Source organism: Equus asinus, chromosome 3 (genome assembly GCF_041296235.1).
Source record: "Equus asinus isolate D_3611 breed Donkey chromosome 3, EquAss-T2T_v2, whole genome shotgun sequence".
Taxonomy (NCBI): Eukaryota; Metazoa; Chordata; class Mammalia; order Perissodactyla; family Equidae; genus Equus; species Equus asinus.
In genome coordinates, this window is record NC_091792.1 from 159,661,632 (window position 1) to 159,680,844 (window position 19,213).

A 19,213-nucleotide genomic window follows, 5' to 3' on the forward strand; every position below is an offset into this window, starting at 1 on the left:
GATAAACCCTCCTGGTTTTCCTGGAGTTGCTAATTGCCTTTTATCTTCTCCTTGCAACACACACACACACACCCCTTCCCTCTTGCCCAGCTTCTGAATCCTGACATCTGTTGCAGAGAGCTCCTTGAAGGTCCTCTGACTTCCTGTGTCTAAGCGGAAAGGCACATTGCACAACAATCATCTTGGAATGGCTTCTACCACATTTCTGGGTTAGGTGCTTTGTTTCTTGAACTTCGGGGCTTCCTTTTTTTTCTAATCTATTTCTCGTTTTCCTGGAATACATCTTCAAATAATTTTTTCAAAAAGCATACATGAAAAACGAACTGAGTTCTTGTATATCTAAAAGTATCTATATTTTGCCCATACTCCTTAATAGTTTAGCCAGACCCAGGATCATTTTATCAAAAACCTCCCAAAAAATAAAAGTCCAGGACCAGATGGTTTCCCTGGTGAATTCTACCAAACATTCAAAGAAGACTTAATACCTATGCTTCTCAAACTCTTCCAAAAAATTGAAGAGGAGGGGAGGCTTCCTAACCCATTCTACGAAGCAAACATTATCCTGATACCAAAACCAGACAAGGACAACACAAAAAAAGAAAATTACAGGCCAGTATCACTGATGAACATTGATGCAAAAATCCTCATCAAAATACTAGCATATCGAATATAACAATACATTAAAAAGATCATACATCATGATCAAGTGGGTTTCATTCCAGGGATGCAGGGATGGTTCAACATCTGCAAATTTATCAACGTGATATACACCACATTAACAAAATGAAGAATAAAAATCACATGATCATCTCAATAGATGCAGAGAAGGCATTTGACAAGATACAGCATCCATTTATGATAAAAACTCTAAATAAAATAGGTATAGAAGGAAAATATCTCAACATAATAAAGGCCATATATGACAAACCCACAGCAAATATCATTCTCAATGGAGAAAAACTGAAAGCTATCCCTCTAAGAACAGGAACCAGACAAGGATGCCCCCTGTCACCACTCTTATTTAACATAGTATTGGAAGTCCTAGCCAGAGCAATCAGGCAAGAAAAAGAAATAAAAGGGATCCACATTGGAAAAGAAGAAGTGAAACTGTCACTGTTTGCAGATGACACAATTTTATATCTAGAAAACCCTAAAGATTCCACTAAAAAACTTTTAGAAACAATAAAGGAATACAGTCAAGTCACAGGATACAAAACGTGCAAAAATCGGTTTTGTTTCTATACACTAACAACAAAGTAGCAGAAAGAGAAATTAAGAATACAATCCCATTTACAATTGCAACAAAAAGAATAAAATACCTAGGAATAAACTTAACCAAAGAGGTGAAAGATCTGTACACCGAAAACTATAAAACATTGTTGAAGGAACTCGAAGAAGACACAAAGAAATGGAAAGATATTCCATGCTCTTGGATTTGAAGAATTAACATTGTTAAAATGTCCATACTTCCTAAAGCAATCTATAGATTCACCGCAATCCCTATCAAAGTTCCAACAACACTTTTTCACAGAAATAGAACAAAGAATCCTAAAATTTATATGGAACAACAAAAGACCCCGAACAGCCAAAGGATTCCTGAGAAAAAAGAACAAAGCTGGAGGCATCACAATCCCTGATTTCAAAATATACTACAAAGCCAAAGTAACCAAAACAGCATGGTAGTGGCACCAAAACAGACACACAGATCAAGGGAACAGAATTGAGAGCCCAGAAGTAAACCCACACATTTATGGACAGCTAACATTCGACAAGGGAGCCAAGAGCATATGATGGAGAAAGGAGAGTCTCTTCAATAAATGGTGTTGGGAAAACTGGACGGCCACATGCAAAAGAATGAAAGTAGACCATTCCCTTACACCATGCACAAAAATCAACTCAAAATGGATTAAAGACTTGAATGTAAGACCCGAAACCATGAAACTTCTAGAAGAAAACACAGGCAGTACTCTCTTTGACACCAGTCTGAGCAGCACATTTTCAAGTCCCATGTCTGACTGGGCAAGGGAAACAAAAGAAAAAAATGAACAAATGGGACTACATCAAACTAAAAAGCTTCTGCACAGCAAAGGAAACCATAAACAAAATGAAAAGAAAACCTAACAACTGAGAGAAGATATTTGCAAACCATATATGAGATAAGGGGTTAATATCCAAAATATTTAAATACAGTTAGCCAAACTCTATTAGCTGAGTTGAACTTCATAATCAAAATAACTTAATTCAGAATGGCTATTAGTCAAAAGAAAATGGATTAAGATATGATTTAGAGATAATCTTGTCTAGCTTGCTAATTCAACAACAAGCTATATGATTTAATCACTTTAGAGAAAAGTGACTATTAAGAAAATCAGCACTGAATTAAGCACCACATCCAATACCCCTGGACCCCATGCGCCCAGGATAACTGCTGTCCTGGTCTAAGACAGCTCTCAATAGCCCTCTAGCCTTATCTGTTACCAGCACCCCTGCTAAACTACGAGAAAGCCTGGAGACCCTGACAGAGAGCTGCATGCTCTTACTCCTTGGGCTTGGCAAAGCTTGTAGTTTCTGTCTATAAAACTCTCTTCTCCCAACTCCATGTGCCTGGTCAAATCTTCCTCGCCCACAAACACGAGCTCATAACTGAGCTCCCCCAGCACGCCTCCCTGCCCTGGTCATACAGGGGGCATTATGTGCTCCCATAGCACCCTGCACCCCCACCTTACATGCTATTTAGTGACTGTTTGCTCGCTTCTTCCACTAGACTAATGGACCCCAAATCTTTTCGACTAAGCAGGCTTTTTTTTAAAACATCAGAAAAAAACAGAGTATACAGTCCCAATACTTACATAATATTTGTCTTAAAATATTATATAAGTACTACTGAACTCAGATATTATGTACATTCTCAAATATGCACTGAATCTGACAAGCCTCTGGCTCCAGTTATTGATTTACAGGAAATACGGAAAACAAAGAAACATGTTAATTTACACAATGGAGAGGCAAGTAATAAGACCGCCAGGAGTTGCACAGGACAAACAATCTGTTTCTTCAACAAATGAACTCTCAGGGAAAAACAGGGATGGAAGGGAACCATCAGATCAAGGAGACTCCCAATCCTTATCAACCAATCGTATTTGGATACTGATTCCAAAAGAGTGGAGAAAAAAATTGACAGCAGATAAGTATGTATTTGATGTTAAGGAAATGTTTATTTGTTTAGGTGTGACAATATCATTGTCGTTAAGTTCTCAAAAACAGAGAGTCCTCATCTATAAGGATACCTACTAAAATACATACATGAAATAACAGGATGGTTAGGATTTGCTTCGAAATAATACAAAAGAGGGAGAAGGAAGTGGGATTATAAGTGAAGCACGACTGACCCTAAATGGATAATTACTGACGCAGGTGATAATTACTGAAGGGGTTCACTAAGCTATTCTGTCTACTTTTGTCTATGTCTGGAAATCTCCATAATAAAAAGTACACAAACAAGGTAAGGATGAAGTAAACTATTTTTTAATGTATTTATTACCACTATAACATCTTTTATATGCACTAAATCATTCAGTAATGATTTTTTTGTGAGGGCAATATAATTAATATGAAGTGTCACATCTCATGAGACTGTCATAGCTTGTATTCTGTAAGAAAGCTGAAAGGCAGCTGGTCAGGGTAGAACTGTTGGCCTGACATTTACTTAGAGCCCACTTCTCAGTTATTTATCATTAACCAGTACTCACAGGGCCTGACCATGTGCCAGGAAGGATTCTAAGTACTTTACAAATAGTACCTAACTCAATGCTTAAATCATTAGGACTATCTTTAATTCATGATTTCTATGCAGAAATCATTCTAAGCCACTTACAATTTTGTACCGTAAAAAATTTAGGCAAAAGACACAACTGATAAATCCAGTTGACTCAAGCACCTACAAACTACAGTATCACCAATATACTGAAAGCAGACAACTGAGTCAAGGCACCCCTCTCAAGATGCCGGGTCGTGTGCCTCGACTCCTGTATATGCCATGTAACTATTTAACTTATAGAAAGGGTAAGGGCTTCAATAGCATCCAGTACATTAAATATGGTATGAACCTAACATAACTTGTGTGTGTGTGTGTGTGTGTGTGTGTGTGTGAGGAAGATCGGCCCTGAGCTAACATCTGTTGCCAATTTTCCTCTTTTTGCTTGAGGAAGATTGTTGCTGAGCCAACATCTGTGCCAATCTTCCTCTACTTTTTGTATGAGGACTGCTGCCACAGCGTGGCTCATTGAGTGGTGTGTAGGTCTGCACCCAAGATCCAAACCACGAACGCTGGCTGTTGAAGCAGAGTGAGGGAACTTAACCACTACACCACCAGGCCAGCCCCCTAACATAACATTTCAAATAAAGTTCACAAAATCCAATTGCTTAAAATGCAGCTGCATTGTTACAAGGTTGACAAAATAACCTGGGTGAACTCACTGCAAAGAACTGAAATCAACTGCCAATCACATGACAGTCATGTGTCACCCAATCACAGAGATGTGTTCTGAGAAATGCATTGTTAGGTGATTTCATTGTTGTGCAAACACCACAGAGTGTCCTTACACAAACCTAGATGGTATAGCCTACTACACACCTAGGCTACATGGTACTAATCTTATGAGACCACCATCGTATATGCAGTCTGTCGTTGACCAAAACATTATTAAGCAGCACATGACTGTGCATGAGAATTATTGCAGGGTTTCTCTGCATAGGAAAGAGAAGTTGTAACATTTTATTCCTCCACCCCAATGGACCATGTTCCCACCTCTCTGGGTGTGTAGACTACAGTACCAGACCACTGCATCCGAAATACTCACCATTGTACCCCCAGCACCTCTCCCAGTGCCTAGAACGTAGTGGGTGCTCAATAAATATTCACTGCACGATGAACACATTTCATGAGCCCCGGTTTTAGAAATGGGGCAACAGTGTTCTCTGTGACAGGCAGGGGTTAAGCGGTTTCTGTAACATTCTTGGTAACATTATAAGAGATTACCTTCCTTTTACTCTCACATCACTGCCATATGGAGGTCACATAATTAGGAGTCATGAGCTAGGACCTGAACCAGGAGGTTTAGCTCTTAACCCTCGGTTTCACCACTTCTCTTGCAAATTATTTGATTCACTAAATGTCAGTCATTTATGTATAGGTACTGAGTAAACCACGTGGTTGCTACCTGGACAAGCTGCTCTGTCGAGGGAGAGACTTCCATTTCTTTCCGTGTCACCCCAAAGCTGCCTTTCAGGCTTGTGTCCTTGACCTGCTGCTGTAGCAAGGGCACCAAATACCGCAATGTGAGCAGCACTCCAAGAATCAGGAGGGTGGAATGTTCATCCTCGACAGGAACTAGCAAACCTACAAAGGCAGCAACAAGATTTCTTAACATCTGATTCACTGCTTGGAGATTCATGTCTACATTGTTAAACAGAGATCCACAGTAGAACCTTATGAGGCTGGCAGTGAGGGATAAAGATGGCACAAACATTACTGTGAAAAAATATACAGTGTATCTCATTGTTTGGCCAAAATCCAGGAGTAACATTAAGGAAGACCTCTAAATCCTTAGCTTAGCAAGGCCCTTGACAGTGAGTTTTATTGCATTTGAAGTCGGGCAGTTCTTTCACATCAAATGTCCATATGCTCTCTTCAGTACTTGCGAGTGATGATTTCCACAATTACCCCAAGTACAGAAGGAATTGTTAGCAGACCTACACCTATACAGAAAACATGCAGGGACCTTCAAGCCTCAGGGCCTCACTGCACTCAAGAGCTACCACGTACGGCTGTGCAGTTTGGCTCATAGAGGGCCAAGCCCAGGAAGGAGGGTGGAGCTGCAAACTGGCCCATACCCACAGCCCAGCTAGATGTCCTTGGGCATGGCGGCACCTGTACTTCAGCACAAAGGATGAGGAGACTTTTCCTAATCCTCACACAGACCCACATGGGCTCCTAGTCCCCACTTACCAGTCAGCCAGCGCCAGAGGCCTGGTCCGGAAGCTGGAGGGACTGTCCGATTTTAAAGAATTTCAAAGCATTCAAGTAAATGCTAGAGACTCCACCATACCATGGGGAAAATCACTAATATGCCTGCATCTTACCTAAGAGTACATTTAGTAGCCAGGTATAAAAATACTGCGTCCTTCTTGAGTGCTGACAGATGCTCACTGCTGAGCCAGCTGCTGTCCGCCGAATGGTAGGGGAGCTTGACTTCAGATTTGCTATGAAAGCCTTTAACAGAACCTAGGGAAGCAAAAATCCAAGCAGACAGATGGTGAAATGCCTATGAAGCTTATCATGTATTTCAAAAACTTAATTTGCCCCAAATTCTTATACAGTATAAATTATAAATAATTTGAGACTTTCCTATAGCTGAATGGAAGCACCTAAATTTGGGATATTTCAGAGCAGTCTGCAAATGTGTAGTCTATTTACTCCCTTACAAGCTGCAAGTAGGGACTTGCTCAGCATCTACATCCTCTATGCAACAGTGAAAGCCTCAGCTTCTAGCAAAGGTGTACTCACAGTATTTGGGGACAGGGTTAATAAAAGACACTATTTAAAATAAAGGTAGTAAAAAAAAGTCAACAAATAATGAGGTCAAGGAGAAAAGAATATTAGCCAACTACAGCAATGTCTTGGCCTAACGGATAGCTTGCAACTTAACTGCACTGTGACAGCATACTGCCCACAAGTGTTTTCCTAAAAAGTTAGACAATAAGACTTTACCACTGCACCTACAGGACAACCCGAAGAAGGGAGTGCTATAATTCTAACTGTTGCCATTTAGGTCCTAACAAAAATATCCCAAGAATGAAAAAGGGTGACCATCTAGCTGCATGAGTTTGGTGACCATATTACTTAAGAACATCCATTTTCCATTATTCTAAACTATGCTCTGAGCAACAACTTGGTTCCAGTCATTGTGTGGCATGCACTGAGCATTACTGACTGAGTCAGGGACTTCAATAGGGTCTCACTACTGGAGGTAGGACCATAGGCAAACAAGCAGCAAATTACAGACTGGTTAGTACCTGACATCAATAAGCTTCTCCTTAAGAGTGTGCTCAGCATAAACTGCTTCTCAGAGGCTCATCAACTCTCAGCAAATTTACAGATTAAATCTCTGAAACCAGAGAGGCAAAGAACCAGACCCCTGGCCAGAGGACACCCCCAGAGCCTCCAGTTTCTCCCCTGAGATACCACTCAGACAACCAAGTCAACTGGGTTAAATCTGACAAATTTTTTTAGCTCCAGGAAAAGATACTGGCATATTAAAGAACTATCTTGAGTGAAAATACACACATATACATCATTGAAATAGTAAATTAAGAATCATTCTATATTAGTCTAAATTTATAAGCACAATGAAAGCTAAACCTTATTATGAAGTCAGCCCCTGGTGAACTTAAATATTTTGGAATAATAAATAATAAAATTGAGTTTGAGAGATTGAGGGGGTCTTCTCAGGTCAAATCCCACAATCCTGAGAATGCCTCGTAGAAAGGCAGTTGGCAGGAGGTACCTAGACCACGCTTAAAAGGTCTTCTCACAATGAGGAAGGGCGCTAGATTTTAGGTCAGATAGCTCCACTTTTCAAAACACACATGATGACATATTTTTAAGAGTACTTCAAAAGGGAAAAGATGCAAAAATCATTCAACTTTAGAGTGAAAAGCACTTCAGGGAATGGAAATGGAAATTAAAATGTGATGCCAGAACCTACTCATCAGAATGGCTAAACTCAAAAGGACCAACAATCCTGACGTTAGTGAGGATGCAGAGCTGCTGGAATTCTTGCGCACCACTGATGGTAGTACGGCCACTTAGGAGAGCAGCTTGACAGTATCTACCGAAGTTGAAATACACACACCCTGTAGCCCAGCAAATCCACTTGCAGATATCCACAACATAAAGCCGTAACTGTGCTCCAAAAGACATGTACAAGAACAGATACGGCAGCACCCTTCACAATAGCTTAAAACTACAAACAATCCAATGTCCAGGTACAGTAAAATGATACACTGTGGCATATTCACACAACAGAACCGCTAGGCAGCTATAAAAACTGCACAAAGTACTAATATACACAAACACATGAAAAAAACTCACAAACTTAACATTGAACAAAAACAGAAAATAGACAGAAAGAAAACATACTTATACACTTCGACTTGTATAGAATTTAAAAACAGACTCCATGGCATTAGAAGCCACGTCAGTGATTACCTTCGAGGAGGAAGCAGGGAGCAGTGACAGGGAGAGAGTATAAGGGGGCTCCTGGGATGCTGGTTATATTCTATTTCTAGACCTGGGTGGTGGTTACAGGGTAAGTTCACTTTGTGATGATTCACCTATGATTTATGTACTGTCCCGTATATATATTACATGTGAGTAAAATAAAAACCTCATATTCTCAGTCTCTGGCAGGTATCTGGAGGAGGAGAGGACACCAGAGGTGAGGAGACTCCTGATCAAGCAGCCTGGATTGGACATGCAAATCTCGGCTACCCAGATACTCCACCAGAATCAGGTGCACAAGTTCTAACAAACATAAGCTTACAAGGACAAGAAGAACAGGACAGGAACACCAGCAGACTAGAGGCATCAACAAATTTTGGATGCTAGAAAGTAAACAAGTGGTAACTGACTGAATCACAGTAACTGAAGTTCACATGCAAGCTTTTTTGGGAGTTAGGGGAGGAGGTCTGAAGGCCACCAACAAAAAGCAAGCTCACTCAAGCCACAGAACTCCAAGAAAATCTTAGGCTTGGCAGGCACCAGAGACATCTGAAAGTGGAGTGACTGCAGGGATGAAACAGCTGCTTGTCTAACTGCTCCTTGTGCAAACGACCAACTACTGAACCCCAAGTCTCCCCTCCCATCCAGGTGGCCCAGGACATGGCCTTCCCTTCTCCGTCCCCTGCAAAGACTGGGGCATAATCTCCAGAGATGCTGGCACAGCTGAGGACAGCCATGAGGCACAGAGAGACAACAGAGAAATTAAGAAAAAGTCTGAATTCTGACCAGTGAGGCTGTTAACCCCCTTCCACCCCAGGGTCCCAGGACAAATACAGCCAGGCTTATGGCCCCAAGCAGGAGATTGAAGAATTTTTCTCTAGGGATATTGACTGGCTCAAGAGGAAAAGACTTACTTATACTGACATTTAAAGATCCACAGTGGAAAAGCAGGCTCACCATCCATCACCTTGGGAAGCCCACCAGGGGACAAACCATGCCACACGATTGCTTTCAATAAGCTTTTTAGGGTCTCATTCAAATCTACGTGGACAACTGCTCACATAAAAGAGAAAGACCAGAACAAACAGAACAGAGGAAATCAGAAGAAACAGACAATGCAGAGGTCAAAGGAACTTGTCAAGAAAATATAATATCCTCAGAAAGATAAGAGTGCATTCATGAAACAAGAAGAGGATGTCAGAAAACATGAGCATTCTGAACACAAGAAAGAGCTCTTAGAAATTAAAAACACAGGGGCTGGCCCCATGGCAGAGTGGTTAAGTTCACACACTCTGCTTCAGTGTTCCAGGGTTTCGCGGGTTGGGATCCTAGGCGCAGACATGGCACCACTCATCAGGCCATGTTGAGGCAGCACCTGACAGGCCACAACTAGAAGGACCCACAAATAAAAAATACACAGCTGTGTGCTGGGGGGATTTGGGGTGAAAAAGCAAAACAAAAAAAAGAAATTAACACAGGAGCAGGAACAAAAATTCAACAGAACGGTTTGAGAAGGACATCTCCTAGAAAGTAGGGGACAAAAAAAAGGAAAATAGAAATAATAGATAACACAGGGGCCAGCCATGTGGCCGAGTGGTTAAGTTCACATGTTCCGCTTCGGTGGCCCAGGGTTTCACCGGTTCGGATCCTGGGTGCAGATCTAGCACCACTCATCAAGCCTTAGTGAGGCGGTGTCTACATAGCACAACTAGAAGGACCTACAACTAGAATATACAACTATGTACCAGGGGGCTTTGGGGGAAAGAAGAAAAAAAATTGGCAACAGACGTTAGCTCAGGACCAATTTTTATTTAAAAAAAAAAAAAGATAACACAAATGTGCATCAGTCTAGGAGGTCCAACACCTAACTAATGAATTTCAGAGAAAACAAAGATGGGCAGCTGGTCAAAGACACATAAAGACATTTCCCAGAGTTGAAGGATAAATGTTCCAAGTTAAAAGGCTACCAAGCACCCAGCACTCCACCCCATACCAAACAATAAAAAGCTTCTAGAGAAGGACACATTCAGAGGCTAAGGAAGGAGGTCTTCTCGATCACCACCCTGAAGACTATCAGAGAAACAAAGCCTTTACATTCCTGAAGGAAGATGATTTCCAACCCAGAGCTCTATACCCAGCCAAGTGTGAGGGAGGACTGGAAGCACTTTTACGAATGCAAAATCTCAAACAATTTACCCCCATTCCTGCTTTCTCAGGAAGCTGCTAGAGGATGTGTTTCATCAAAACAAGGGAGTGAGCCTAGAAAGACAAAGACATGGCATCCAGGAATTGGGCACCAACAGGAGAGCAGCAACAGGAATTCCCAGGGTGACAGCAAAGAAAAGTGCTTAGATACCACTGTGCAAGAGACATAGAGAGCATCCTGACCAGGCTGGAGCAGACAGCTAGAGAATTCTAAGACAGATGACTCTGCTGGAGGAAATGGATCCAATAAATTATCTGTCATGTCGAAAACTGTACTGAGACACATTTTACAAAGCTACTGGAAGGTGCAAGAAGACATAAATGGCCAAAGAATAATAAGCAAGTGGAAAAGAAGCAATTATTAACTCCAAAAACCCAAAAAGTTGTACAAAGAAAGATAATCATAGCACAGAACACAACTAGCTGTGACTTATTTACTTCAGCATAAGAATGTACACACTGAACATTGATATAATTATAGCGAAAAGATGGGAGAAGGGTCAGAGCTAAATTCATTTCTTCCACAGTAAAAAATCAAAAGATCCAAAACTAGCAGTGTAAGCATGTTATTTAGAAATGTGGAGAGAAATATCAAAAGAAATACTAATACAGGACTGACCCATAAAAAGGAAGAGATCCAGAATCTGTAATACTCAGGGCCACAATTTCTGGACATTATACACAAAACACTAAAGCGAGTGTAAAGGCCGCTTACTGGGGCGAGGACAAAGAGGAAGTCCAGCGGCCCCAGCAGCTGCAGCGCCCACAAGGTGCCAGCAGTGAGTCCTCTCCCACCTGCCGTCCCAGGACAGTCGCCTTCTCTCAACTAGGTTAAGAGTCAATCTATACACTAAAAATCAATCTCAAAAAATGCCTTTGGAATTTGCATCTATAAACCACCCCCCTATTCAACTTTTCACCCCACAGTAAGAAAGCACAAGTGGAAAGAAGCTCTTGGTGTGCTACAAAATAACAGATTTTAATCCAAATTATGAAGCATAACACAAGTCAACAAGTACTCTCAAATGACCACCTGTCCCCAAAACCTAACTCCCCACAACATTCTTTCTCATGTTTGTGACTTGAAGTAACAATCATACCTTAATTTCATTGTCATTTGCAAAATTCCCAAAAGAAGCCATAATTTTGGGTATAGCTGCAGCCAAGGTCTCCTGAACAGATTCCTCAGGTCTTTTGCTTGTTCGAGTCAGGCAAGGCAAAAGGTTTACCAAGTAAGGCCTGCATATGTGCAAAGGACATAAATTAAAATGAATTTAATGAGAAATATAAGCAATTAGTTTAGTACCTGTTAGGGAAAAGCCAGTTTTTAAATGCTGTACAGCTCTTAATGGAACGTGGACAAACCTTAGCTAAAAGAACAGGATAAATGCAGATGAAGTTCAAACTTTGGGAGACACTCACACTTCATTTCTCTTATAATCACAGAGGATTCCAAAAAGCTTGTTTTGAAAATTATTTACAGTAAGTTATAACAGTTAGTAAATACTCATTTTAAATTAGAAAATAATAGATAATATACGAAAATACCACCTAAGAAATAAAAGTCAAGAGGTGAGAATAAGGCTTTTTTGAAAATGGAGCATTACAAAATAGTTTTTAAGGTGTTCAAATTAAATAAAGCCTTAGAGCTAAGACTTGGCCCTCCAGAGAGAAAAAGCAGAGCATGTAGGACCAGAGAGAAGCGAGTCACAGGACAGAGGCCAACACCACGGGCATTCCCTGAGCCAACACCTGGCAAAGGTGGCAGGCGCCCTCTAGTGGCAGAGATGGGCAACAAGTGGGTCTACAGCTGGGATCACATTAGGGAGGCTAGGCCAGCCTCTCCAAGGACATGAAGTTTTTGCTGAGACCTGAGGGAAGAAACCAAACCAGCCATCAGGAGGAAGAGAATCTGATTTTCTGAAGAAGTAAAATCAGGCCAATGAGTCAAGAGAAAGTGTCTGAGGTGATGGGGGCCCCTGGGGACAAGATCTCCCTGCGCCTCGGTGTGAAGTCTGGGTTTTATCTGAACAGCTCTGGGAAATGAGCAGAGTTTAAGTAAGGGAACAACATGACCCAATCACATTTTTTTAAGGTCAACTTTGGCTGCTGTGTGGAGAACTTCGGATGTGTTGTTTTAGAAATATTACAAATTTTTCAAAATAAGGATAGTAAAAAAAAAAGTTTTATAAAAAGAAATTTCCTTATTGATTGTATCTCTACAGCCATATAAGATTCTTATTAAAATCAAACTCAGTGGAATAAATCATTGTCTCATATTAATAGTGAGGGTTTTGGCCACTCCACCAGATCCCCAAGGACAGAGCTAAGGGTCTGTGGACATCAGAACATTTTGCTTGTTAGGAGAGAAGGAAGGAGTTGAAAAGTGTGGTCCTTTTGTTTTTTAACCCATTAAGATAGAACTGTTTCAACTACTCAAAACTTTATTCATAGTTTAACATTCATACTTTTAACCCATGTAATAAACAAGGCATATTTTTCTATAATTCCTGGAAGCGATAATGAGGTTGGTACTCAATCTTAGAGCATTTGACAAGTATCCCGTCAGCGACTACCATCTGCAGACACCGTTATCGGTGTTGGGCTGCAGCAGGGAACAGACAGGGAAGACTCTGCTGTCCTGGGCCGTACATCTCCCATGTCTCTTGGGGGAGGGTGGCAACAAGTACACTGATAAAGTGCGTGAGAATGCCTCTGAAAGGAATAGGTGCTACAAAGAAAAAATAAACAGGACAACATCAACTGCAATTTGGAGGGGCAAAGGCGGGCAACTTGAGACAGGGCAGACAGGGAAGACCCCTGAAGAAGTGACATCTGAGCTGAGAGATGTAAAGAGTCCATAGGAGCTAGTCCTCCACCAAAAAAAATTCTCATTATAATCCAGAGCGTACAATTTACCTGCATTTCTGAGGCCGAACCAGGTGAGCCAGCTCAGCAAACCTCCACAGGGCAGCACGCAGGCTCCGAGGAGCACCGTTCTGAGTGGATTTAATGAGTGGCGTGTTATATTTCAGTCACAGACAGTAGTTACCAAGAGGACTTCATATGAACGAAAGCATTTTTTTACTGTTAATTTCTATTTTCAGAGAAAAGACCACTCAAGTGCACATCTACTTGAGAAATTTTAAAGTCTAGTGGACTTGAGTGATAAAGATACAAAAAATAAACTACCACTTTTAATTCCCATCTCATCTAATAAATAATGAAGAATGACCTTATGAAGAAAAGTGAAACAACAGTCTATTTTACCAAACAGCATTTCCTTCTAACATTTTTACTTATAAAATAAAAGATAAAATTTCACATATACTGCTCAATACAGTGAAACAGTACCATTTTTTCAATAATGTAAAATAAAGGCCTACCTTTTTAATTTCCTTATAGAGTTCTAACTGTAACCTTGGAAGATTAGAATCCATCAAAGCCTACAACAAAACACAAGAGATTTGTTCATGGAAGACACATTCCACTAGCAGTTCTAAAGAAAACTAAAAGGCAACTAAAATGCCAATTTGGGGGCAAAGTAGAATATAATAGCAACTAAACTAAGAACCTATTCATTAAGAAAGGAGCATATATATGCAGGAAGTTACTGAATAAACTAAATACAGGTCATTCACTTGAATAAAAAAATGTTGGGAAAAGAATTAAACTTTTATTACAATCAAATACTACACAATAACAAACTTAAATGGTAGATGGTTCAAATCAAATCTACAGTTCTTATATTAAATCTTTAATATTCAATGAGTAAAAGAATAACCTGAAAAGTTTCTTTCTTCATTGAAGTACACTCTGTTGAATGATCCAACATTAGCAATGCCCTCCAGTCTGCAGTGCCAGGGAAGCAGTGGGTGTACTTTAAGACCAGAGCTTCTCGCTCTAGGAACACACCTCTTGATGCAGAAGCCCACGTCCTTTCTGAAGGTCTGGTCCTCCCTTGATGCACAGATGCTCCTAGCCCCACGGCCCCAGTGACCCTCTGAACCCAGTGGCAGTTGGGAGCCTCACGCTCCTCACAGCACATTTCTCATCCCCTCCCTGGTCAGTTATGGGCCAAACCAAAACTAGTGGCCATGTGGCCAACTTCAACCCCGTAAGAATGGCTGATGGCAACCACCACCAGCAACACAAAGTTCATGTTAGAGAGGGCTTCTCAAGATGGAAGGAAGGGAGAGGAAAAACTTCTGTGTCCTACTCTCACCTGTAGGAACCCTCTCTTCTGAAAGGGTATTGCCAATGTCTTGTCCACCAAGAAGAGAGGAAGGAAAGATGTAAACAAGCCTCAACAGAAAAGCCCTCCTTCTTTCATGTGATATATAGCATCTGATGTCTACAAACCAAACTGGTCTTAGTAAACTCATGTGAGGTCACCTACTGGTTCAGTGAGCTTGAAAATCAAAAGCAGAATCACACTTTGGGAGGTTCTGAAGTATGATAATGTCTCAGAAATTTTTAAATCCTAATTCTGTTGTTTCAGTTTGTACTAAAAATCCTTAACGGAGCAAACCAAAATGGACAAACATATGTTAAAACACTACTTTGCAGAGGCCGGCCAAGTGGCTAAGTGGTTAAGTTTGCACCCTCTGCCTCAGTGGCCCAGGGTTTTGCTGGCTCAGACCCTGGGCACAGACATGGCACCGCTCATCAGACCACGCTAAGGCAGCATCCCACATAGCACAACCAGAAGGACTTACAACTAGAATATACAACTATGTACTGGGGGACTTTGGGGAGAAAAAGAAAAAAAAAACATTGGCAACAGATGTTAGGTCAGGTGCCAATCTTTAAAACAAAAGAGAGACTGGCCAGAAGTGGTGGGAACAGCCAGAGCCCCAGACCTCCATGATAAAGTATTCCCATGGTGAAGATGACCCAGGCAGGAGGGGTGTGAGGACAGGGGTCTGGGTATTTCAACATGGAGGGGAGACTGGACCTCTGGCTTCCTTTAAAAAAAGAGGAAAAGAAACCCACACTACTTTGCAAATAAAACTAGGAGACATATTAAAGTTTTATTTTGTTTTATAAACTAATATCAAACATTTTATAACAAGAGAAAAACCAAACCTCAAACCCCTAACAATAGCACAACATCAGCTCTCACAGCCACTGGGTGATGGTAATATACCATCTTATCCCTCCTTGCTGCTGAACCCACCTCCACACTGAAGCAGGCACGCGCTCAGCTGCCAAATCCAGCCCCCAACAGCCCACCCCTGTCTCCTCACTGGCATTCCCAATGCCACCATCCTAGTTCTAGACTCCACTCTCTTCCCTGGACTACTCAGCCTCTAAGGCAGGCTACACGTTGTCACCATGTTACTCTTCCTAAATAAAGCACTCATCAGACCACAACAAAAATCTTCAAGAACTCCTCATTCTCTACCAAGTAAAGTACGAACCCCTTGAACTCACCCTCGACACCTCCCATGATCTGGCAGCACACACCGGGGCCACCCTCCTCTGTGAGCCTGTGGAGGTTTCCTGGTGCCCCCTAGAGGCAGGATGCTGCAGTGGTTAAGAAGGTCCCGAATCTCCACGCTCACCTACTAGCCACCGCCTCGAGGAAGCCTTTTCTGCCTCCCTCATCAGAAATCATCTCAGCCTCCTGACTGCCGTGATGAGTTGTCAACATCTCTCAGAACTTAGAGTTTATACTACGCATTAAGTTATTTCAGTATAAACATGCTTCCTCCCCAAGACGTAAAATACTTGAGGGCAGGGGCATGCTGTCAGGCTGAAGCAGATCCCCAGTGCATTTTCCTGCATAAATGAAAAGCAAAATGTGCTCCATTTTCTTGGGTCATATAGAGTCTGGTCCTTATCATAAGCATATAACAATACTCATTAGAAAACTAAAGTCTGGAACCTGACTCCTAAGGGACTCCTCCTGTGTTCCTGCCCAACCCTGGCCTAGGGCCATCCACATTCTCCCAAACATGTCCTTCCTCTGCCACAATGAGAACAAATCTGGCCAGACCCTGATCTCACTCCCAGCCTGCTGAACCTGAGTCTAGAGCATTTGAGGAAGCAGAAATTTGAGCACAGCCAAACCCCGTGATGCCCAACTTTAAGGAGAAAGAGGAGGTTTAGAGAGACTGACCTCATCCCATGTTCAGGGGCATAACATGAGAAGCTGGAATCTCTGCACTGGGAGACTAGAAACAAAGAACAGGAAAAGGGAAGAAATAGGGAGAAGGCCAGGAAGAGAACCCAGGACCTAAAGTTACGACCCAGGGTCACGGCCCACAATTCCCAAACGTACACCAAGCTATTCTGCCCAGCAGTTCTTGGAAACAGGTTTCTGAAGACGACAGGCTTAAAAACAGAACAACGCCTATGTGTAAAATGACCAATCGGAGCAGTTTGGGATCACTCTGTTCTTTCTGCCCTCCTTAATTCCTCTCTTGCCATGAACCAAGGTAACATGTGGTGCCCTCTTTAGGTTTTCTGATGCTAAGGGTCAAAATTCGAGAACTGAAATGTCAGAAAAAGCCCAGCCTGGTCCTGCCAATTGGAATAATAAAAGCAACAAGGATATTTAGTGCTGGAGAGAAGTAAGTGTAACTGGAAAATATCTGCAAGTAAGCTGTGGGACCCCATGCACATGTGAATGTCACAATGGACCATCTGGCATAGAGAATAAGGTTAAACGGCCACTGGCCATTATATCATATTGGGAGGGGGGATGAAAGCAAAAGCATGAAACGCAGGTGAAGGAAGACCAGGTGCCTACCACGAGATGAAAGAGGGATCTCCCAAAGGCTGCTCCTGACTGAGGGAGCTAGAGTCCCGTGGCCACAGGGAAGCCAGCATCCTGAGCACAGAAAGCATGACTCGCCAAGAAATGATCTGCTGCCAGATGGGACGGACTCCTTGAGCAACAGGAGACCATGCAATCCACAGGACGGAAAATGGAGAGCAACTGGTGCTCTCGCATGCCCCTCAATCTCTTTGGGTAAGAATGTAAGAATCTCATTACCAATAAGAATACTTCTTACCACTCTGGGGACCAGCAAGTGGCCAGGATGATGCCAAGCACATCTTGAACATAACTGCATTTGATCCTCACACATACATGCACTGACACACTGCCAAAACCTTGTCTGATTGCCTTTATAGTGAAGGCTCATAAAATCAAATACATTCCCCAAAGTTGTCCAGATAGTAGAGGGCAGAGGCAAGATTCAAATGCAGGTCTCTTTCACTCCAAAATCTACGTACATCCACGGGGAAATGAGGCCTCAATCGCCGTAAACATAGGAGTAAAGGGGTGATCATCTGCCTGAGGAAGGCTGGACCCACGAAGGAAAAAGGAAGGATAATTTCTTGGCCAATGTAAAATGTGACCACTCTCCAGAGAAAGGCCTTGGGAAGACTCCAAAAAACAATTTTGTTTCTCAAAATCCTAACGAGAAGGGAATTAGTCAACTAACCTATGTTAGGTTGGAGTTGTTGGCTGATCTAGGCAAGTAAATATTATTAGAAAGAGAGCCTTCAAGGAAAATGAAGATGCAGCCTCTTCTCAAAGCGTTATCAAAATTTCAGGGGTAGAACTTAAAGCAGTGGAGAAAAATAAGAAAGACTGGAAAGATCCAATAAACAAGGATCCCTGCAGAGGAGAAAGTAAGGTACATTTTCTCCACAACCATTATCAAGAAATGGTTTTTGGAGAAAGTGTCAAGAACTACATCAGAGAACCTTCCTTGGTGCTGGCTAGCCTACAGTGGGAATATCTAAAGTTGGACACGCAATTCAAAAGGCCTGTTCATAAACTCAAAGGTGGCCTAGAAGGTGACGAGGATGGGTTGGGGATGCACACCAGGAAAGGGGCAGAATGAGAAAAACAAGGATAGCTTTTCAATACACCAAGAATTATGGAAGAAGGACTTTATCCTCAATGGCAGCAGAAAACAGAAAAAGGGAACAGTAGATGAAAGCTATGGTGATCGTGGGCACAAACCACATAAGCGAGCCATAACAGAAGACAAGTATACCCTTCTCTCTCCTTACCTCACCTATCATCCAAGGGGCTTTGGCTTTCCGGCTTTACCATTCTTTTCTGGGAACTCCTTTCTCCCCAGTTACGTCACACTAAGTCCAGCTAATCTACTATAGAACTCACGTCTTCACCTGCAAATAGTACTGCCTGACCCAGGTCTTAGGAGGAACAGGGAAAGGAAATGAAAGAAAGGAGGCTAGAGACACCAAAGACAGATTCTATTCACCCATTCCTCTGTCTTCTCAGAGTCTGAGGGTTTCTCTGGGCTTTGCCAATCAAAAGTTGGTGCCTGTAGTGACATTCTCCCCAAGAGCACCCAGTGGCCACCATCAGTGCCCATCCCTGACCTACACACTGCACAGGCACAAGCGTAAACACAGTCCCTTCTGATTCAGCAGGTGTGGCAAGCACACTGGCACCTACCAGAGCACCTCCAAACCACATACCATGAATGAAAAAAGTTCAGACATCCTAAGGGACTCTGCTACTCAAAACAAAAGAACACTCCATTATGGTTTCCTCTCTGAGTCTGTAATAATTACAGCTTGGAGAACACCGTCCACAGGATTCTTACTTTTATGACTTTGTTGAGGCATTCGTCAGCCACCATCCTGACATCTGACTCTGCGTCATCACTGCACAGCAGAAAAAGTTCCATAGCGATGCCCAGAAGTTTCTGAAATTCTGGAGAATTTCTGAGTAAA

The 19,213-nt window shown here is 42.0% G+C and overlaps 1 protein-coding gene across 5 annotated transcripts in view; it reads right to left on the reverse strand.

The window, feature by feature from the left end:
• Positions 1 to 19,213, reverse strand: part of HTT (huntingtin) — a 170,462-nt gene that overhangs the window by 124,855 nt on the left and 26,394 nt on the right. For all 5 annotated transcript variants that reach the window (XM_044767917.2, XM_070506341.1, XM_070506342.1 and 2 more), the window contains exons 3-8: positions 19,084 to 19,204; positions 13,873 to 13,932; positions 13,406 to 13,485; positions 11,587 to 11,725; positions 6,142 to 6,283; positions 5,220 to 5,398 (exon numbers count right to left, since the gene is read on the reverse strand). In XM_044767917.2, coding sequence (XP_044623852.2) covers positions 5,220 to 5,398; positions 6,142 to 6,283; positions 11,587 to 11,725; positions 13,406 to 13,485; positions 13,873 to 13,932; positions 19,084 to 19,204 — 721 coding nt within the window. The remainder of the gene's footprint in view (positions 1 to 5,219; positions 5,399 to 6,141; positions 6,284 to 11,586; positions 11,726 to 13,405; positions 13,486 to 13,872; positions 13,933 to 19,083; positions 19,205 to 19,213) is intronic.